General features: G+C 43.4%; 1 protein-coding gene across 7 annotated transcripts in view; it reads right to left on the bottom strand.

The window, feature by feature from the left end:
* The window catches only part of usp48 (ubiquitin specific peptidase 48), a 135,690-nt gene extending 129,088 nt beyond the window's left edge, over nt 1-6,602 (bottom strand). For all 7 annotated transcript variants that reach the window (XR_007250496.2, XM_048561611.2, XM_048561612.2 and 4 more), the window contains exon 1: nt 6,304-6,602. Coding sequence is in view for 6 of the 7 variants with exons in the window: in XM_048561611.2 (XP_048417568.1) it covers nt 6,304-6,437 (134 nt within the window). In the remaining variant the exon portion in view is untranslated. The remainder of the gene's footprint in view (nt 1-6,303) is intronic.
* Between the last annotated feature and the right edge of the window lie 12,694 nt (nt 6,603-19,296).

The following is a 19,296-nucleotide window of genomic DNA, read 5'->3' as shown; positions in this document are numbered from 1 at the left end:
TGATAAAACCACACAAGATCAAGTGAAACAACATGGATATTTACATTCTTTGAAGAGGTATTTTCCTTCGTCAGCTACACCACAACATGAGCTCAAATTATTCGTTGGGACAAACATCAGAAGGTTGAATCCCAGTATAATTTGCAATATGTGCGCCACTGCTTCACAGGTACCTCTCAAATCGAAGAGACAGTCCACATGTTGAACTGCATTCTTTCCAGAATGTCCATCCCATATTCTATGAATTTGAAATTATGCTCCTTTTCATCTGATCAACCACTGTCTATGGAACTGGTGTACAGGTCATGGACAATCTGATTCTCAGCATGACTGCTGGCCTGAAAGTTAGCTTAAAAAGTTTTAATATTGTTCTGTCAGTCACACAGACTGTTATCACCATAAATCATGTCTAATACCCTATAGCTTTCACTGAAACAGTTTGTCAATACTTCCACTCCACAATTCAGCTGCAGGACATATCAAAATTCATGTGCATTTCATCTATATTGCTGATGCATGCTTTTGCTAATATCTGCTGATGAAGCACCACGACATTGGTAATTTTAGCTGTCATGTTCTGGTAGACTGACTTCTGTCGCAACCATGGACATTCAAAGTCCACTAATGTGACGCAGCGGCTGCTCTGAATTTTTTTCAGAACTCAGCCCACATATATATATATATTATATAAAAAGCATCTTCTTAATGATGCAGCCATTTTGATGATTTCAGATGCCAGTCTGATTAATGCTGTCCGTAACCCGGTCAATGCCCGTTTCTCATTTTTGCGGCACCTTTGGTCTTAAGCATCCGGTTCGTGGGTGGTTTACCTACTTCCTTCACTACTAGCATAAAATTGCTCACTGCAGCAATTGTTTGACCACTTAGCAAACGTCAGCTTCATACTTCATTCTTTTGGCCAGTTTCCACTTCTGTCAGCATTCTCCAGTGTCTGCTTGGCAACACAGCTAGTACTGTTTGCTTAATCCCATACACTAATTCATAAGGTGAGTAAACACACTAAGGTGCAAAATTGACTCCCAATGAGGTGGGGTTCAATGTATACAAAGAGTTTAGGACTACACAGATGGTAATTACTCAAATTTTGGGGTTGTCTTTACACGAAGTTTACTTTGAAGCTGTAATTTGTAAAGCCCACTGCTTGGTTACTTTTCATTTATGACCTGCATCACAACTTCTAAAAACAGTGTATATCCTACTATCTCTATACACAGTTCCAGATGCCTTTTCCCTTTCTACCCAATTAAATTTGTCATTTTCCAAGTAACGTAGCCTACTTGCTCTTCCAACTGAAACGTAATACTTCACACTTGTCTGTGGTGACGTGTGCAAGGATAGTTCACTGCTCAGTTTAACATACTTGACCGTCATGTCCTTTCTGTTTCAGCTACTGATAACAACCTGCTATTTTAAACTTTAGTAAGCAGTTTGACCATGGAAAGAATACACAGCTGGCTTCCAGCTGTTTTCTTCATGTGTGCTTATAAACAAGTCCTCTGCCTGAAGGATCTTCTGCCACTTGTGCTGGAATTCATTTATATGTTGATTCTTCAAGTTTAGTGTCTTCTTCTGATACATTGCACTTTTCAGTTGTGACTATGTCTACAGATTTAGAAACTGCAGTTTTAATTTCAAAGTTTACATTGCAGACATAAATCATAAATGGCAGTGCCAGCACTGACCCTGTGGGAACCTGCTTTACATATTGCCATTCTGAATAGATATGCACTGTTAAATATCTCACTCTGCATACTATAACTTTATTCATTCTTCTATCACATGACACCTTAAAGCCTTTTAAAAAAACTACATACACTACGTTTACATTGAAGTGTACAAGAATAGCTGAGGGCAAAGAATTCAATGAGAAATTAAAACCAAAAATACTGGACAAATTCAACTGATCTGGAGTACTTGTGGAGAAAGAAACAGAATTAATGTTTCAAATCCAATATGACTCTTGTTCCGGACAGCTCCACAGAAGAGTCATATTAGATTCGAAACGTTAACTCTTCCTCTCTACATAGACATTGCTTGGCAAGGTCCTCCAACATTATCCATTTCCATTTCAGATTTCTAGCATTCATAATACTTTAAGCGAATACAATAATAAAGCTCAAGTCAGACTCTTATTAAAATGTAAACAATTTAATAAGCCTGTTCAGATGTGATGACACTTATCCACAGTAGGTGAGATTTGAACCTGAACTTTCTAGCCCTAAGAAACAAACACTCCCATCAAGCAAGAGGCCCATTCCTCAAAATCTATGTTGACAGGTCATTATATTTTTATTTTATAGACTCATGCATCCAATAATCTAAACGAGTAATAAATGATTTCTTTTGACTCTGTCATTTCAAAGATATGCAGCATCCTTCTGAATAAACATAGCAGCATTAACAGAGTTTTAGAAACATACTGCACGGAAGCAGACCCTTTGGCCCAAAGTGTCCATGCCAACCAGATATCCTATATAAACCTAGTCCCACTTGTCAGTATTTGGCCTGTAACCCCCTCAACCCTTCCTATTCATACACCCATCCAGATTCCTTTTAAAATGTTGTAGACGTACCAGCCGCCACCGCTTCCTCTGGCAGCTCATTCAAACAGAGGGTGGTGAGTGTATGGAAAAAGTTGCCCCTAGGTCCCTTTTATCTTTCCACTCTCGCCTTAACCCTATGCCCTCTAAGTTTTGGATTCGCCCACCCAAGGGAAAAGATGTTCCTATTTATCCTATCTATGCCCCTCATGATTTTATAAACCTCAATAAAGGTCACTTCTCAGCCTCTGATGCTTAAGGGAAAATAGCTCCAGCCTATTCAGCCTCTCCCTATAGCACATGCCCTCCAACCCTGGCAACATCCTTGTGTTTCTTTTCTGAACCCTCTAGTTTCATAGCATCCTTCCCACAGGAGGAGGAAGAACACCAGAATTGCACACAGTATTCCACAAGCACACAAACCAACGTCTTGTACAGCTGCAACATGACTGCTGAACTCCAACACTCAATGCCTTGACCAATAAAGGCAAGCCTACCAAACACCTTCTCTATCCTATCTGCAACTCCACTTTCAAGGAACTAAGAACCTGCTCTCCGAGGTCTCTTGGGCAGAAATTGGGAGACTGAGCTAAAGATGTTAACAAAGTCTACACAGATCATTATTGATAAGAGTAGCACTTGTAGAAATCAGTCACTAGGTAGTACAGAATCTGAATCTTGTTGAAAGGGGAGCGATGTTGCTGAAGCATTTTGTCTTGTACTAATCAGATCAAACACAAGAAGATCAAAATTTCAAACCTCCACCTCAACTCATATCGCATGAAGAGGGGCTAATTTCTGGCACTCAAGCCGAAGAGGATGTCTTTCCAACTATGCTTGTTAGCTTAATGAATTTAATTTGCATTATGTTCAAAGTTTTAAAATACCATGATTTCTAGGACCCAGATTATGGAGCTGTAAGTTTTTCAGCATCTACCGAGGTAGATATAAGCCAGATGGGACACTAGCAGTAAGATAAATCAACTTATGACAGGAATCACATTTGGCTGAGCAGCAAATATTTGAGTGTAAAAAATGCATTGTAATAAGCAGACAATCTGGATTTAAAACTATCCTGTTTAGCAGAAGTGAAGTACACAAATCTTAACTCATACAGAAATCCACTAATCATCTTTATCACCAGGAGTCACTCAGCTATACAAGAATAGAGGCTCTCAGCTGAAGAAGAGGTGACTTGCCCTTCATGTCTGTGCCAGCCTACTCTGACTTTCCTGCATTTGGTCCATAGGCCTGCACTGCATCTAGTCACCTTTCTGCTTCTACAGTGTGTTCCCATTCCCTTCCACCCTCTGGGTGGAAAAATCTCTTCATCTCCCTCAAATCTGTCTACTAACCACTTTAAAACCTACGCCCACTAATCACTGATTTCTCTGCTAAGAGCAAGAGACGCTTCCCCTTCATTCTATTCAGGCCCATCACAATTTTGCTTCTTGGAGTAACTGGTCATCTCAATCAAATCTCCCATTAGCCTCCCCCATTCCATGGTGCATAAGCCCAGACCATCCAAACTTTCCTTGCTGTTACATTTTCCCCAATTCCAGCAGTATCTTGTAAATCTCCACCAAAGCAATTACATCTCTTTCTATAACAAAGTGACCAGGCTTGTACACGGTACTCAAATTGTAGCCTATTAACAATTTGTACAGTTCTTGCACAGCACCACCCCCCTTCTGTGTTGGCTTCCAGTATGACAAAAGCTCACTTTTGAAATTCTCACCATCATCTTCAAATCCCTTCCTAGATGTTGTTGAGCACAGTGACAGAATGTCAGAACGAAAACAAGCCAGCTCAGCGAGCAAGTCAACAATCTCACGTAGGTCCTTCCATTCTCATTTGCTTCTACAACCCGGAGAACTGTGCACCTACAGTTCTGATTCTCTTGTTCCACGTTCAAAACTAACTCTCCTCCTGCAAGGTGCTCCCTAAAAAGGATCCTCCTTATATTTGGTCACCTAATCTAATATCTCAAACTCTGACTGCTTATCATGAGAGGACCTTGACGATTTTTATAAATCTGGAGGTATTAAAATATACATGTAAGTTGTTACAATCCAATTTCTCCAAAATTGCAACATTCAACAAAAAGTTTATTTCATTTTAATATTTCACTAAAGATTAAATGTATCATTTAAAATCAGGTCACTGGCTACTTTTCTACCAATTTGCAACTTCTATCTAATACATTTTATAAACAGTTTTACTATCTGCTCGGAATTCATTGCCCCAACTTATTTTCTGCAAATTTAGATCAAAATGCTTTGAGGTTCTGAACAATCTGTCAGAATGACAATATTGTTTCCAACAGCAAGCACCAATATATGAGGGGAGCTACTTTTCTCTGACATCCAGTCAGTAGCAACCTTACAGATGACAGACAACTTGGATTAAACAGCTACTGAACAGTTTTCACATTGCGTTTAATGGTGGCAAATCTGTCCTCTGAATAAAACAAGATTTGTACTGCACACAGACACACCATTGAGTAGCATACCAGGACGTCAACCTGGTTGTTCTGATTACTTAACAGAAGAAGACTCCCATTCTGAAAAGGTTATCTTTAAAAGTAACTCCAAAATTTTATCCTTAAGCACCAATATTTTGCATTTATTATTTTGTTAGCAATAACTTTTAAATGTCACCAAGTAGTGTAACCCTAAAAAAGTTATAATCTTGCATCAGATTTTCCAAACTTCAGGTCAGACATTGACAACTAGTCTCAAATGACAGCCTGCTAAATTGTCTTTTGGGCGGGTGAGGGGAGGGGGGGGGGGGGGGGGGCAGGAGTTGGTAGAGAAGGCGAAGAGATGGAAAGAAATACGTGACTTTTTTAGAAATCCAGTTTTACATCACAGATAACTAGTTGGGTGCGTAGAAACTATTATTGCAGAGAAGACAAGGGAGGTAGGGAAAAGCTCAAAGTGTAAAACTGAAATCAAGCCAACATGTCACCTTACAGGTCAAATGAGCCACTTTATGTATCCATTTAAATGAATTCAAAATACAGAAAAAAAAAGGTGTTATTGAAGCCTACCGTGCTTCTGCCACAGAGCTGTCTTATTACCTTCATACTCATGAAAATTTCCTCAGTTCCAGTAAAATATTTATTCAATTCTCTTAAATGTGAATGTTGAGACTGAATATACTTCTACTGTCCTCTTAGGCAGTGCAATCAAAATTTTAAGGAGACACATGAAAATCTGTTTCCTCACCATGGTAAACAAATCAGGGTAATCATCCATGTCCTTCCTCACCAGCTCTCCATTATTCCAAACAACCAAATAAAGTGAAGCAAATGCAATTTGCTTCTTGGAGTAATTGGCCCCAATAATGATTGTTAAGATAGCCACCTATACATCTGGGTCAAGTGGCATCAGCTACTGGCGAAAGACACCCTCTAAGTAAGAACGTGCCTGCACATTGATTAATTGACATCACCATGACCGTGTAATAAATGTGCACAGGAACGTGAGGTTCAGGGTCAGGAGGCGAGAAGGGTACAAGGGATTGGAGGGGCGGGTGGAAGAGCGAGCAGACAGTTAGGAAGTAAAGGAGAAGGCTGAGGCACGGGGTGATTCAGGGAGATTTTGTGGGGGTGTAGCTGGGGAAGGGATGGTTCAGAGGGTGGTGAGGGCGGACCAGGATGGACCTAGCGCCTTGGGCCGCCCCTTGCTCTAAAGCGGTGGTCAATGCGGCGACGCCCGCCTTCCCTCCCGGCCCTTACCTGCGGGCGTCCCTGCGGCAGGAACCGAGGCGGATGCGGTACGCCAGCTCAATATGCTCCTGCTTCACCTCGTCCGGCCTGATGCTCTCAGTCCACTGCCAGGCCGCCTTCTCTAGCTGCTGCTTGGGGGCCATAGGCGCCGCTCAGCCTGCGGCCGTGGTGTGGGGATTGTCCGCTCGCCGCGCCTCTCTGGTTCACTCTGCCCCCAAAGCCGGCCTAGCCTGGCCCGGTCCGGTCCCGCCGCGGCCTTCACTCCGAGCCCTAGGCCTGCTCCGCACCGCCAAGCAGCCGGGATCCTGACGTAGAACACACAGGAGCACAGATCCAAATGATGTCATAACTACTACGCGTAATGACGTAGGGCACACAGGCTGGAAACCTGTCTCAGTGTGCTCTTGTAGAAATGTATCTTTATTATGTTGCAGTCAGATTATACTCACCTGAACTTTATTGTAACACTCATGATCAGCTCTTATTTCGGTCCCTGAATCGTCTTTAGTCAGACAGTGGTGTAGAGACTTTCTAATCAACCTCCTAAAGATGTTATAACACATTTTGGACTTCATTTTCACTATCCCTTTCGAGCAGGACACGTTAAGATGAACATTCTGTACACGATTGCGGTAAGCACACAAGGAGCAAGATGGATGAATTTCAGGTACAAAATTCGGCTTAGAAGCAACGACATGGTAACTCTAGTTGAGACAGGCTAGGCTGCCAGATAGGAGATTTGTGAGAAAAGTTGGAGAGACGATGAACTTCAGTGACATAAATCGAGCTTAGTTGAGGAGAGACTACGTATCGGTTTTCACATTCACGTGGCTTGGTGTCCAAATAGGAAACATACTGTTTCAAACTGTTTTTGTTGGTATTGAACCAGGGGGCCCTTTTTTTAAAAAGATGTTTGGAAAAAGTGAAATGGCAACAGAATAGAAAATGTTTTACACAGCAAGTAGTTCACGTCTGAAATGTACTGCCCAAGAGTGTTTGGGTGGGGAAGGGGTGATCTGATGCAACCAATACAATCAAAAGAAAAGGCAATGGAGAAGAGTAGTTTAGTCCAACGAGGTGAGCAGTTGCCTGTATAGGGAGGTGGCACAGAGTCATCAGACCAAATTCCTTTTGTGCGGTAATCATTCTGTGATTCTACAACTCAGAACTAAATACAGCAAGTGTAAGATTTACAGGAAACCCAGGGAAAACTATAGTAAAGTGTTGCCTTTGTGGTTAAGGGTGAAGTTGCTTCAACTATGAGAGGGGGGGGGGACAAATGGCAGGAAGTAAGCAGGTAATGGCGATAATATTAGTAGAATTAAGAAATAGTAAAGGATTTAAGACTGTAGTGGGAGGCGTGCGCAGGCCTCAAAAAGCATCCGTGGGTTGGTGCAATCACTTGTACCAAAAGCTCTGAACATATCAAATACCAAACAGGACAGACCACCCGCATGTTGTGGTTGGTTGGTTGGCTCGCTGAGCTGGTTTGTTGCTGTGCAGACACTTTATTAACCTGCTGGGTAACATCATCAGTGCAGCCTCCGATGAATGGAGTGTATATGGGGGTCAAGCTCCTTGTGTTTGTTGATGGCTTTCTACACTCCATTCTGAAGGAAAACTAGAAGTGAGGTAATCTAGCTCAACAAACTCCACAGTTTAAATATCAGGTGGGAAAACACAACGACGCTTCATCGGAGGCTGCACTGATGATGTTACCCAGCAGGGTAACGAAACATCTACAGAACAACAAACCAGCTCAGAGAGCCAACCAACCACAACATCCACAACCCAAGCTACAAATCTACTGTAAAGCCTTATACGCCCAACGTCATCCCAGACAAGTTACACCCAGCCCAGTCATCCTTAAAAGTGTACCTCCCTAACTCTGAAGACACAAAACTGGGGATGCTAATCCATAGATTAGGCAAGCAAGAATCTCACAGTTGCAATCATCAAATCATCATACCTTACAACTGATATCTCAGGCTTTTCCATTTGCAACCCTGAGTACATTTGGTTCCACCAAAAAGACAGACTTTGATTTTTATTTGGTTTATTATAGTCACATGTACCTAGGTATAGTGAAAACTTTGTTTTACTTACAGTACAGGCATATCATACCATACAAAGTGCATTAGGGTAGTAGTAAAGACGAAGGAACACAATGTTACAGCTGCAGAGAAGGTGCACAAAGAATGAGATCAACATTAAATTCAAGATTTTAGAGGCCACTTCAGAAGTCCCATAACAGCGGGGAAGAAGCTGTTCTTGAATCTATTGGTGCATGTTTAAGCCTTTGTATCTTCTGCCTGACAGAAGAAGTTGGAAGAGATTATAACCAGGGTGGGAGGGGTCTTTGATTATATTGGCTATGGGAATCCACCAAGAAATTAAAGATTTGAGGACAAAGGAATCGGGGAGCCAACTTTCTACTAGCTAAAGTCATATCCAGAACAAGCAAGATGGTCGAAGGCCAAATCAATTGAAAATGGTCACTGACTAATCGACTTGTTTAGCTCAATTTGGGACTCAATACATACTTAAGCAGTTTGTGCCACGTGCAGCATATGCCAGACAACATTCAGGCTTGGGATATCACAAATGGCATTAAAGTTCCAGGAAGTGAGCATCTCCACAAGAAGAAATCTAATCATCTGCCCCTTGCACTCAATGACATTGTCCTGTTTTAATTCTACTATCAATAATATAGGGGTTAGCATTGACCAAAAGCGGAATTGGACCAGCACATAAATATTGCAGCCAAAAGAACAGGTCAGGAGAGAAGAATTCTACGATAAAAGTGACTCACCTCCTGACTGTCTAGAGCCTGTCTACCATCTATATTAAAAGAAACAAGAGTATTAGGCTGATGTATTATTTAATTGCAGGTCCAGCAACACTCAAGAAATGCCAAAATTATCCAGAACAAAATGGCCTACTTAATCCACCACCAAGCATTCACTCCCTCCACTATCAATGTACAATAGCAGCCGTGTATGCCATCTGCCCAGGTACGCTGTAGCAACTCACCAAAGCACCTTCAAAACCTGCAACATCTACCAGAAGGACAAGGGCAGCGGATAGAATACCACTGAATAGAAATTCCACTTCAAGCCACACACTGAGGAATGATATCAGCATTTTCTTCATTGTTAGAATTAGATTTTGTTGTAACATGCATTCAAGTCCAAATACAGAAGTATGGCGAAAAGTTGCCATAGTTTGTCACCATCTTAAACTGCAAAATACAAAACCAAAGTTTCTAGATTTAAAATCTTGTCTCCCTAGGCCTTGCCCTGTCACTGGGTCAACATACTGGAACAATCCTGAAATCATTGTGCATTATGTGTATAGGAGAAAATACCTTTGTTTTTAGAAGGTGGGCATGACATCACCACGAGGGCTTTATTATGATTGGGGGAGAGATGGCGGGATGGGTCCTTTTGTTCCATCTTTCCATTAGCTACAAAAAAGGGTGTGTTTTAAAGATGAGGTGTTTTAACTCCTTGTGTGCAATGACTTCCAAGAATGGATACAAAACATGCTTTGTCATAAGATTTCATTAAAATACGTAATCATTTATTTTTCTCAACACAAGAAATAAGACCATAACAACACAGTTGCTACAAATGAGGTTGCCTACTCAAAGATGTTGTCCAAAAAGTCACTTTTACCAGTAGTCTTCAAGACAACAGCCAAAAACATTGCAGGCCTGAGGATTCTCCCCGGTTCACTGAAGACAGTAGAGGTTGGTGACAAATGCACAGTGGCCTACTTCTGCAATTCAGTAGATACAAAAATAATCCCATCCTGGGATGAAGATACACAGAGGTGTTGGGGGAATCACACCCAAGAAACCTGTGAAAATTCCACCACAGGGTCACACAATCCAAGAGACCTCAATCTCCCACTCTCATACATAGGAGATACACAAGCTATGAAACCCTGTTTCTCCAATCTCAGGATCTTTCTCATCTGCATTTGCTGCTGATAGGTTCAACTGTCTACCTATTACCAACAAATATGGGAGAGAACTGGCCTGTAATTGGAGAAGCATATGTGGTGTGTGCTACCAACTGCAAGCTGCATTTGGCCTTGAAGTTGTGGTTGTTTACTATTACTATTTACTATTGTATAGAGAGAAGAACTAGGCTGCAGAGAGGAAGGGGGCTATAAGCTAGGGTAAAGATAAGATAGGATGTGATGAGATGGAATGGCAAGAGGGAGAAATATAAAATGTTACAACCAATATGAAAGAAGGAGGGGACTACAAGTGGGGATGGGGGAGTGAGAGAAAGATGATATGCAAGTGAGGGGAGGAAGGGGCCTTAAGAGGTAGGGAGAAGAAGGGGGCTATTGGGGTAGTGAGTAATAAAGAGGCTGTAAAAGTGACAGCAAGTCAAAAAAAAACTGAATAAAGCGATGCTCTCCTAACTGGGAGACAGAAAACCATGAATTCAGAGAGGTAATGAATTACTTGAAAATTAATGTTGACTCTAATTTAAGAATTTAAGGCTACATGAATGCTGGAGCTACTACATGTGAAAATATAATCAATGGCATTGCAGTAAAGATTGTTTCAATTTTGCATTTAATTCTGGGATTGAGATACGAGATGCTGTAGACTGCCTTATTAACATGTTCAAAGCTTGTGCATATATGATGGAGATTTCCTAACCAGTCTTTAAAAGGTGTGATTTTGCTTACGGTAGAAGTGTGTCAGTTACTCTTGGGGGAACCAAAAAATATGTTGTTAATTTATGACTTGTCTCGCACTGATTTTGATACTGTCGTATTTTGGTAATTAATGCTTTCCTGGTGAGTTGTGGATTTTAATTTTAATGGAGTAAAAATGATTACTGAGGATATTGCTGAATAATTCTAAGTTTGCTTCTGTGTGACTCCAAATACCCTGTATGTCAGCACAAATATGGAAGGTATTGTTACTTTGTGACTGCATCACCGAGTAAATGAGTTACTGAGAATTGAAAACGAGTTCTGATAAGGAGCTGTATTGGACTCAAAACATTAATTTTGTTTCTCTTGCCACTAATACTGGCAGACCTACCAGATTTCGCCGTGATCTTCAGAAATTGCTAGAAAAGCTCAGCAGGTCTGGCAGCATCTGTGGAGAGAAATCAGTGTTAATGTTTTGGATCCACTGACCTTTTCTTTATTCTGAGGAAGGTCATTCAACCCAAAACACTAACTCTGATTTCTATCCACAGATGCTGCCAGACCTGTTGAGCTTTTCCAGCACTTCCTGTTTTTGTTTCTAAGTTCCAGCATCTGCAGTTCTTTTGCAGATTTGTTTTATATATAAGAAGCCCATTTTAAAAACTAAAATGCAGCTCCATTACTAAGAATATCAGAGCTACCGTTCTTGTTTTGGCTGGATACTGTTTCCCCCCAGGATAATTTTCCCAAAGTTGTTATTGCATTTTTTTAAATGAAGGAATTGTCCTTACTTTGCTGAGCTAATGAACCTTGAACTATAGACAGGACAATGAATGATTTAGATGAGGTATTCATGAGATTGATGGACAGTAGACTCAGCAAGGTTTCATCACTGGTCAACAGTGAGTTCTGTGAAGTATACAGATTTTGTTAAGTTTGAGGGATAATTTAGTTTGTTTTACCTTTTTTTGTTTTGAAAAATTCTGAATGGAAGCCTTGAAAGATTAGAATTAAGGTAGAAATTTGGCATAAAGGATATTGCTTACAGAATTCACTGCTGCAGCAGAGTGTTTCAGGAGGCAGTCACACCTGGTAGATTAAGTACGTCCAATTTGGTCAGTGGCCAGAGACAGCAGGGGCTGACTGCAAGTGAGGCAGGCAGACGGATCCAGCCATCAGGAACAGAGAAGCCTCAGCTCTTGAACTTGTGCAACAGGTACAACATACTTGCTCCCTATGTGGATGAGGAAAAGGGCCGCAGGGAGGAAGAGCCAACTAATGACTGCACCATGGCACAGGAGGCAATTCAAGATGGGGGAACAAGTGGTAATTGTAGGGGATTCCATAATTAGGGGAATAGATAGTGAGCTTTGTAAGCAGGATCAAGAGCCCGGCATGGTGTGTTGCTTGCCTGGTGCCAGGGAAGGGATATCTCTGATCAGCTTGAACGGATATTGGAGCGGGAGGGGGAGGATCCAGTTCTTGCTGTCCACTTCACAACAAACAACATCGGTAAGACTAGGAAAGAGGACCTGTTCAGGGATTATCAGGAGCTAGGAAGAAAATTAAACAGCAGGTCCTCAAGGGTTTATAATCTCCGGATTACTGCCCAAACCACGTGCAAATTGGCATAGGGACATGAGAATAAGGGAAGTAAACCCATAGCTAAAGGAGGGATGCGGGAAAGAGGGGTTCCTTTTCATGTGGCACTGGCATCAGTATTGGAACAAGAGGGATCTGTACTACTGGGACAGTCTCCACCTGAACTCAGCTGGGTCCAATGTTCCAACAAACGGAAGGCTGTGGAGGCCAGGTAATTGACTATATTTAAGACGGAGATAGATAGGTTCTTGATTGTCAAGGAGATCAAGGGTCATGGGGAGAAAGCGGGAGGAAGGGTTTGAAAAACTTAGCAGGTAAGACAGCATTTAGGACCAGGGAAGTCAATGTTTCAGGCTGAAACCCTTTGTCAGGACTGGGTACGGGGAGGGGAACCCAGAAATAAATAGGTGTGAGATGGAGATAGGTGGATGCAGGTAGGAAGTTATTATGGTTGGTCAGTGGGAAAGATGAAGTAGTTAGGTGAATAGGAAGATGGACAAGTTGGGGAAGGATCGATATTGAAGCTTTTTATGAAGGTAGGGGGATGTTATGCTTGGACAGTGGGAAGGGTGGAGCAGATAGGTGAGTTGGAAGATGGACAGTTTGAGGATGGAAAGATTTTGAAGCTGGTGCAGTCAATATTCAGGCCATTGGGCTATAAGTTCCCAAGGTAAAATATTAGATGTTATCCTTCCAATTTATATTTGGCCTCATTCTGACAGCAGAGGAGGCCAAGGATGAACATGTCACCAGGGGAGTGGGTGTGGGAGTGGGGTTGATTGGTAAGTGCAGAGCATAGGCACTCTGTGAATCAATGTATAAGTCTGCGTTGGGTGTCCCCGATAGAGGAGACCAGATCAGGAGCCCAGATACGGTGAATCTCTGCTGGATTTGAAAGGATTGTTTGGGGCCTTGGATGGAGGTGAGGTGTAGGGGCAGGTGTAGCACCTCCTGTGGTTGCAGGGAAAGATGCCAGTTAGGGTGGAGGGGTCAGTTGGGAATGTGGAGCTGACAAGGAAATCAGAGTAAAATGATCCCTGCGGAAAGAGGACAGGGTGGGGAGGGAAGTATCTTTTTTGTGATGGGGACTGATTGTAGGTGACGGAAATGTCAGAGGATGATGCGTTATATTCGGAGGTGGGGTAGTGTGTGAGGACTAAGGGAACTCTATCCTTATTGTTAATGTTTTGGGTCCGGTGGCCCTTCCTCAGAACTGAGGACCTGAAATGTTAATTCTGATAATTTTCTTCACCGATGTTGCCAGATGTGCTGAGCTTTTCTAGCAACTTCTGTTTTTGTTCTGATTTACAGCATCTTCAGTTCTTTCGGTTTCTATCCTCATTGTTTGTGGGAGAGAGTTTCAGGGCAGAAGTGTGGGAAATGGGGAGATGCAGTTGAGGGCATCCTCAATAACAGATAAGAGAAAAGTAGGGTCCCTAAAGTAGGAAGGTACCTGGGAAGCCCTAGAGTAAAACGTCTCATCCTGGCAGCAGATGTGGTGGAGGCAGAGGAGTTGTGAATAAGGAATAGCATTTTTGCAGGAGGGTTGGTGAGAGGAAGTGTATTCGAGGTAATTGTGGAAGTCTGTAGGTTTGAAATGAGTATCTGTGGTGAGTCAATTACAGGAGATGAAGATGGAGAGGTCCAGGAAGCAGAGGGAGGTATCAGAAATGATCTAGGTGAATTTGAGAGTACGGTGGAAAGTGTTGTCAAATTTGGTGAACTGTTTGAGCTCCTCGTAGAAGCACAAGAAGCACCAATACAGTCATTGATGTAGCGGAAGAAGAGGTGAGGGATGGTGCTGGTTTAGCCATTGAAGTGGGACCGTTTCACAAATCCTACAAAGAGGCAGGCATAGCTTGGGCCCATGTGAGTACCCATGGCCACTCCTTTGGTTTGTAGGAAATGGGAGGAATCAAAGGAAAATTTGTTGAGGGTGAGGTCCAGAGCCTAAGGGAAAGGAGCAGGCGGACAGCTTTTATGCCAGCGTCATGGGGTATATGGTGTACAAGGACTGAACAACCAGAGTGAAAATGAGGTGTCAGGGGCCAGGGAATTGAATTTTTTTTGAAACAATGGAGTGTGTGGGTTGTGTCCCGAATGTAGGTGGGGAGTTCCTGGACCGAAGGGAAAGTATGGAGGAGTCAAAGTAGGAGGACATGAGTTCAGTGGGGTAGGTCCAGGCAGAGACAATGGGTCAACTGGGGCAGTCAGGTTTATGGATGTTGGGTTGGAGATAGAAATGGGTACTGCGGGGTTGGGGAACGATCAGCTTGGAGACTGTGGTTGGGAGATCTCCTGGGGTAATGAGGTTGTTGATGATCTGGGAGATGATGGCTTGGTGATCAGAGGTGAGGTCATGATCAAGGGGATGATAGGAGGAGGTGTCAGAGAGTTGGCTTCTGGTCTCATCGATTTAGGGGTCAGTTCATCATACTACCACTGTCCCTCCTCTGTCAGCAGTTTTAATAGTGAGGTTGGGGTTGGAGCGGAGGGCTGCGCTTTCCAATGGGGAGAGGTTGGAGAGAGTGAGAGGGGCAGAGAGAATCAGGTGATTGGTGTCATGGCAGCAGTTGGAGATGAAGAGTTTGACAGAGGGTAGGAAGCTGGGAGGGGTTGTTGGAGGTTGGAGAAGTGGTCGTCAGAGGGTGGGTTGGATTTTCATTCAAAGAAATAGGCATGTAGGTGGAGGTGGCAGAGAAAGAGATCGACATCAAGGCCAGTGTGAAATTCGTTCACATGTAGGCTCAGGGGAATGAAGGTGAGTCCTTTGCTGATGACTAACTATTCAGCCTGAGTGAGGGTGAGGTCTGGAGGGGGATGGTGAATACCTGGCAGAGATTGTGGGTGGGGTTAAGTGTTGAGCTAGAGATAGGAGCGGGGACGGAGACTGCAGCTGGAGTGGTTGTGTGTGCAGGAGGGGTCACATCGGTGGAAGCAGAAGTAATGACTTGGTCGGTGGCTGTCACGTGGTCAGCAGTGTTCCCTGCTGTCGTGTCTATCTTTGGCCTCCTCCACTGTCAGAGTAGGCGAAACATAAACTGGAGGAACAACACCTGATATTTAGCCTTGGGAGCTTACAGCCCAATGGCCTCAAAATTGACTCCACCAGCTGCAAAATGTCTCCACCGTCAACCTGTTCATTTTCCAACTTACCTATCCACTCCACCCTTCCCCCTGACCAACCACAGTAACCTTTTATCTGTATCCACCTGTCTCCATTCCACCTATCCTCTCCCTAGCTCCAGTCTCCTCCCTGTATTTCCGGGTTGCCCTCCCTGTCCCCAGCCCTGACGAAGGGTTTTGACCCAAAACATTGACTTGCCTATTCCTCGGATGCTGTCTGACCTGTTGTGCTTTTCCAGCTCACGCTTATTGACTTTACCAGGATGTTGCTGGGAATGGAAGGTTGAATTATAGGGAGAGGCTGGACTTTTTTCACCGGAGCATACGCTGTTGAGAGTTGACCTTATCAAGATTTATAATGTCATAAGGGGTATAGATGAGGAAAATGGTGATAGGGTTATGTCTTTTCCCAATGGTGGGGGATTTCAAAACTGGGCCATATGTTAAGGTGAGGGGTGAGGATTTAAAAAGGGCATGAAGGGCAACCTTTTACAAAGTGGTTCCTGTGTGGAATGAACTTCTCGAGGAAGTGGAGGATGCAGGTACAGTTAAATGTCTAAAAGGCATTTGGATAAGTACATGAAGAAGGAACATTTGAAGGGATATGGATCATGTGCAGGCAGGTGGGACTAATTTAATTTGGGATAATGGCCAACATGGACTGATTGGACCGAAGGGTCTGTTTCCATGCTGTACGACTATGACTCTATGACTGGCAGTTGAGTTTCTGTGGATTTTAATTTGGGTCTCTCCCATGGCAACCAAATCACATGTTTCTCAGGAGAGTTCAGTACAATGCCTATTCCTGTTCATCAGTGCACTCTGTTTTACCTCTAAATTAAAGGAGACAACTTAAAACATAACTATATTATGATCTTGCATTCACAACAATTAATGTAGAATTCTATATCATTTGAAACTCTACTCAAAGTCCATCCATAGAAAAGCAATTATTAAAAACCAGATCTTAATTACCTAACTGATGTTGATTTAGAAGTTATAACTTTTGCCAAGTCTTATAGTTGCTGCCTATGTAGTACATGTTGACATGGTGGTTCAGTGGTTAGCTCTGCTGCCTCACAGTGCCAGGGACCCTGGTTCAATTCCAGTCTTGGGTGGCTGTGTGAAGTTTGCACGTTCTCCCTGTATCTGCATGGGTTTCCTCCTGGTGCTTCAGTTTCCTCCCACAGCGGAAAGTGGACTGATCATGCTAAATGGCCTGTAGTGTTCAGGGATGTGTAGATTAGGTGGGTTATAGCAGGCTGGTTCTGGGTGGGATGCTCTGAATGTTGGTGTGGACTTTTTGGGCTGAAGGGCCTGTTTCCACGCTGTAGAGATTCTGTGGTGATGAATTGCAACATTGTTTAACTCCTAATTTGTTGAAAAGGACGAATCGTTTAGTATTCTCTGAGTTTCTGTGGAAAGGCCAGGTAGGGTTTATGCTCTATCATTTTTCTGATGTTCCCGAACTAGTAAAGACAGCATTAGACTGAAATGTGGTGGCCCCAAGAGTCTCTCAATCAGTGCAAAAGAAAACACAACACACTTCTTCAAATAAGAGAAATATATGTATTCTTGTTTCGGAAACAGTGATATCCGTAAACAATTGCACCAGCAGGCCGTGCTTGAGAAATTACTTTAAACTAGTTTGACAGGGGGATGGGAGCCTAAGGAGAGGCTTCGAGTTAGCTGGAGTGGGTGACGGCTTAAGGAAAAAGAGAATCAAGATGGTAAATAAAAAGCAAGAAGCAGCTGACCTATAAACAGGAACAAAAACAAAGTTGCTGGAAAAGCTCAGCAGGTCTGGCAGCATCTGTGAAGGAGAAAACAGAGTTACCGTTTCGGGTCAGGTGACCTTTCCTCAGTACTCATGGTGGCTGGGAAAACGTCAGTTTATATGCAGAAAATAGGGAGGTGGGTGGGGTGGAGAGTAAATGATAGAATAGAGTTCAAAGAGAGAGAAAAATACAGTTGGACAGACGAAGGGTCCTTTTTGTGAGCAGAACGTAGATGTTCTGCAAAGCGGTTGCCAAGTCTACACTTTGTTTCCCCAAAGTAGAGGAGACCAGATTGAGAGGAGCGAATGCAGTAGACTAGACTGTTGGAAGTACAGGTGAAGTGTTGCTTCACCTGGAAGGTATGTTTTGGCCATTGGATAGTGGGGAGGGAGGAGGTAAATGCACAGATGTTGCACCTTCGCCAGTTACAGGGGAAAGTGCCATAGGGCTGTGGGGAGGTGTTGGAGGTGAAGGAAGTATGGACCATGGCGTCCCGGAGGGAACGGTTCCTGCGGAAGGCGGACAAAGGAGGGTAGGGAAATGTGTGTCTGGTGGTGGCATCTTGCTGGAGGTGGCAGAAATGACGTCTGATGATCTTCTGGATGTGGATGCTGGTGGGATGGTAGGTGAGGATAAGGGGAACCCTATCGCTGTTGTGGGAGGAAAGAGAAGGGGTGAGGGCAGAAGTGCAGGAGGTGGGTCGGACCCGATTGAGGGCCTTGTCGACAATGGAGCTGGGGAATCCTCGGTTGAGGAAAATGCGGACATTTCGGAAGCTCCCTTGTCGAAGTTGGTCTCATCTGAACATATGCGACGGAGACTGAGGAACCGAGAGAATGCAATGGAATTTTTACAGGAAGTCAGGTGTGAGGATGTAGAGTCCAGGTAGCTGTGGGAGACGGTGAGTTTGTAATGGATATTAGTGGCTAGTCTATACCCAGAAATGGAAGCAGAAATGTCGAGGAAGGGAAGGGAGGGGTCAGAGATAGACCAGGGTGTAAGTGAGGGCAGGGTGGAAATTGGAGGCAAAATGGATGAAGTTTTCCAATTCACGACGAGAGAGGGAAGCAGCACTGCTGATATCATCGATGTACCAGAGAAAGAGTTGTGGGTGGGGGCTGGAATAGGACTGGGACAAGGAATGTTCCAAATACCCCATGAAGAGACAGGCATAACTAGGGCCCATGTGGGCACCCATGGCAACACCTCTTACGTGAAGAAAATGAGAGGAGTTGAAAGAGAAGTTCTTGGGGGTGAGGACAAGTTCGGCCAAGCGGAGGATGGTGGTCGTGGGTGATGGTTCAGGTCTTTGCTTCAGGAAGAAGCGGAAAGCCCGAAGACCCACCTGGTGGGGAATGGATGTGTAAAGGGATTGCACATCCATGATAAATCCATGCACATCTGTAGTCAGTATGGATTTGTGAGGTGTAGATCATGCCTCACAAACCATATTGAATTCTTTGAAGAGTTGACCAAACACGTGGATGAAGGTGGAGCAGTGGATGTGCTATACATGGATTTAAGTGAGGCAACTGTTAAGCTTCCCCATGGTAGACTCATGCAGAAGGTAAGGAGGCATGGGATAGGGGGAAATATAGCAGATTGAATTCGGAATTGGCTGACTCTTAGAAGACAAAGGGCGTAAGTGGACGGAAAATATTCAACATGGGGCTCGGTTACAAGTGGTGTACCACAAAGATCTGTTCTGGGTCCTATTCTATTTGCGATTATTGTAAATGATTTGGATGAAGGAGTGGAAAGGTGGATTAGCAAGTTCACAGACGATACAAAGGTGGTCACGTTCTGGGTTACAAAA

Source organism: Stegostoma tigrinum, chromosome 28 (assembly GCF_030684315.1).
Source record: "Stegostoma tigrinum isolate sSteTig4 chromosome 28, sSteTig4.hap1, whole genome shotgun sequence".
NCBI classification, from domain to species: domain Eukaryota; kingdom Metazoa; phylum Chordata; class Chondrichthyes; order Orectolobiformes; family Stegostomatidae; genus Stegostoma; species Stegostoma tigrinum.
Note: the sequence above shows the minus strand (reverse complement) of the source record. Positions and strands in the feature narration are given on the sequence as shown.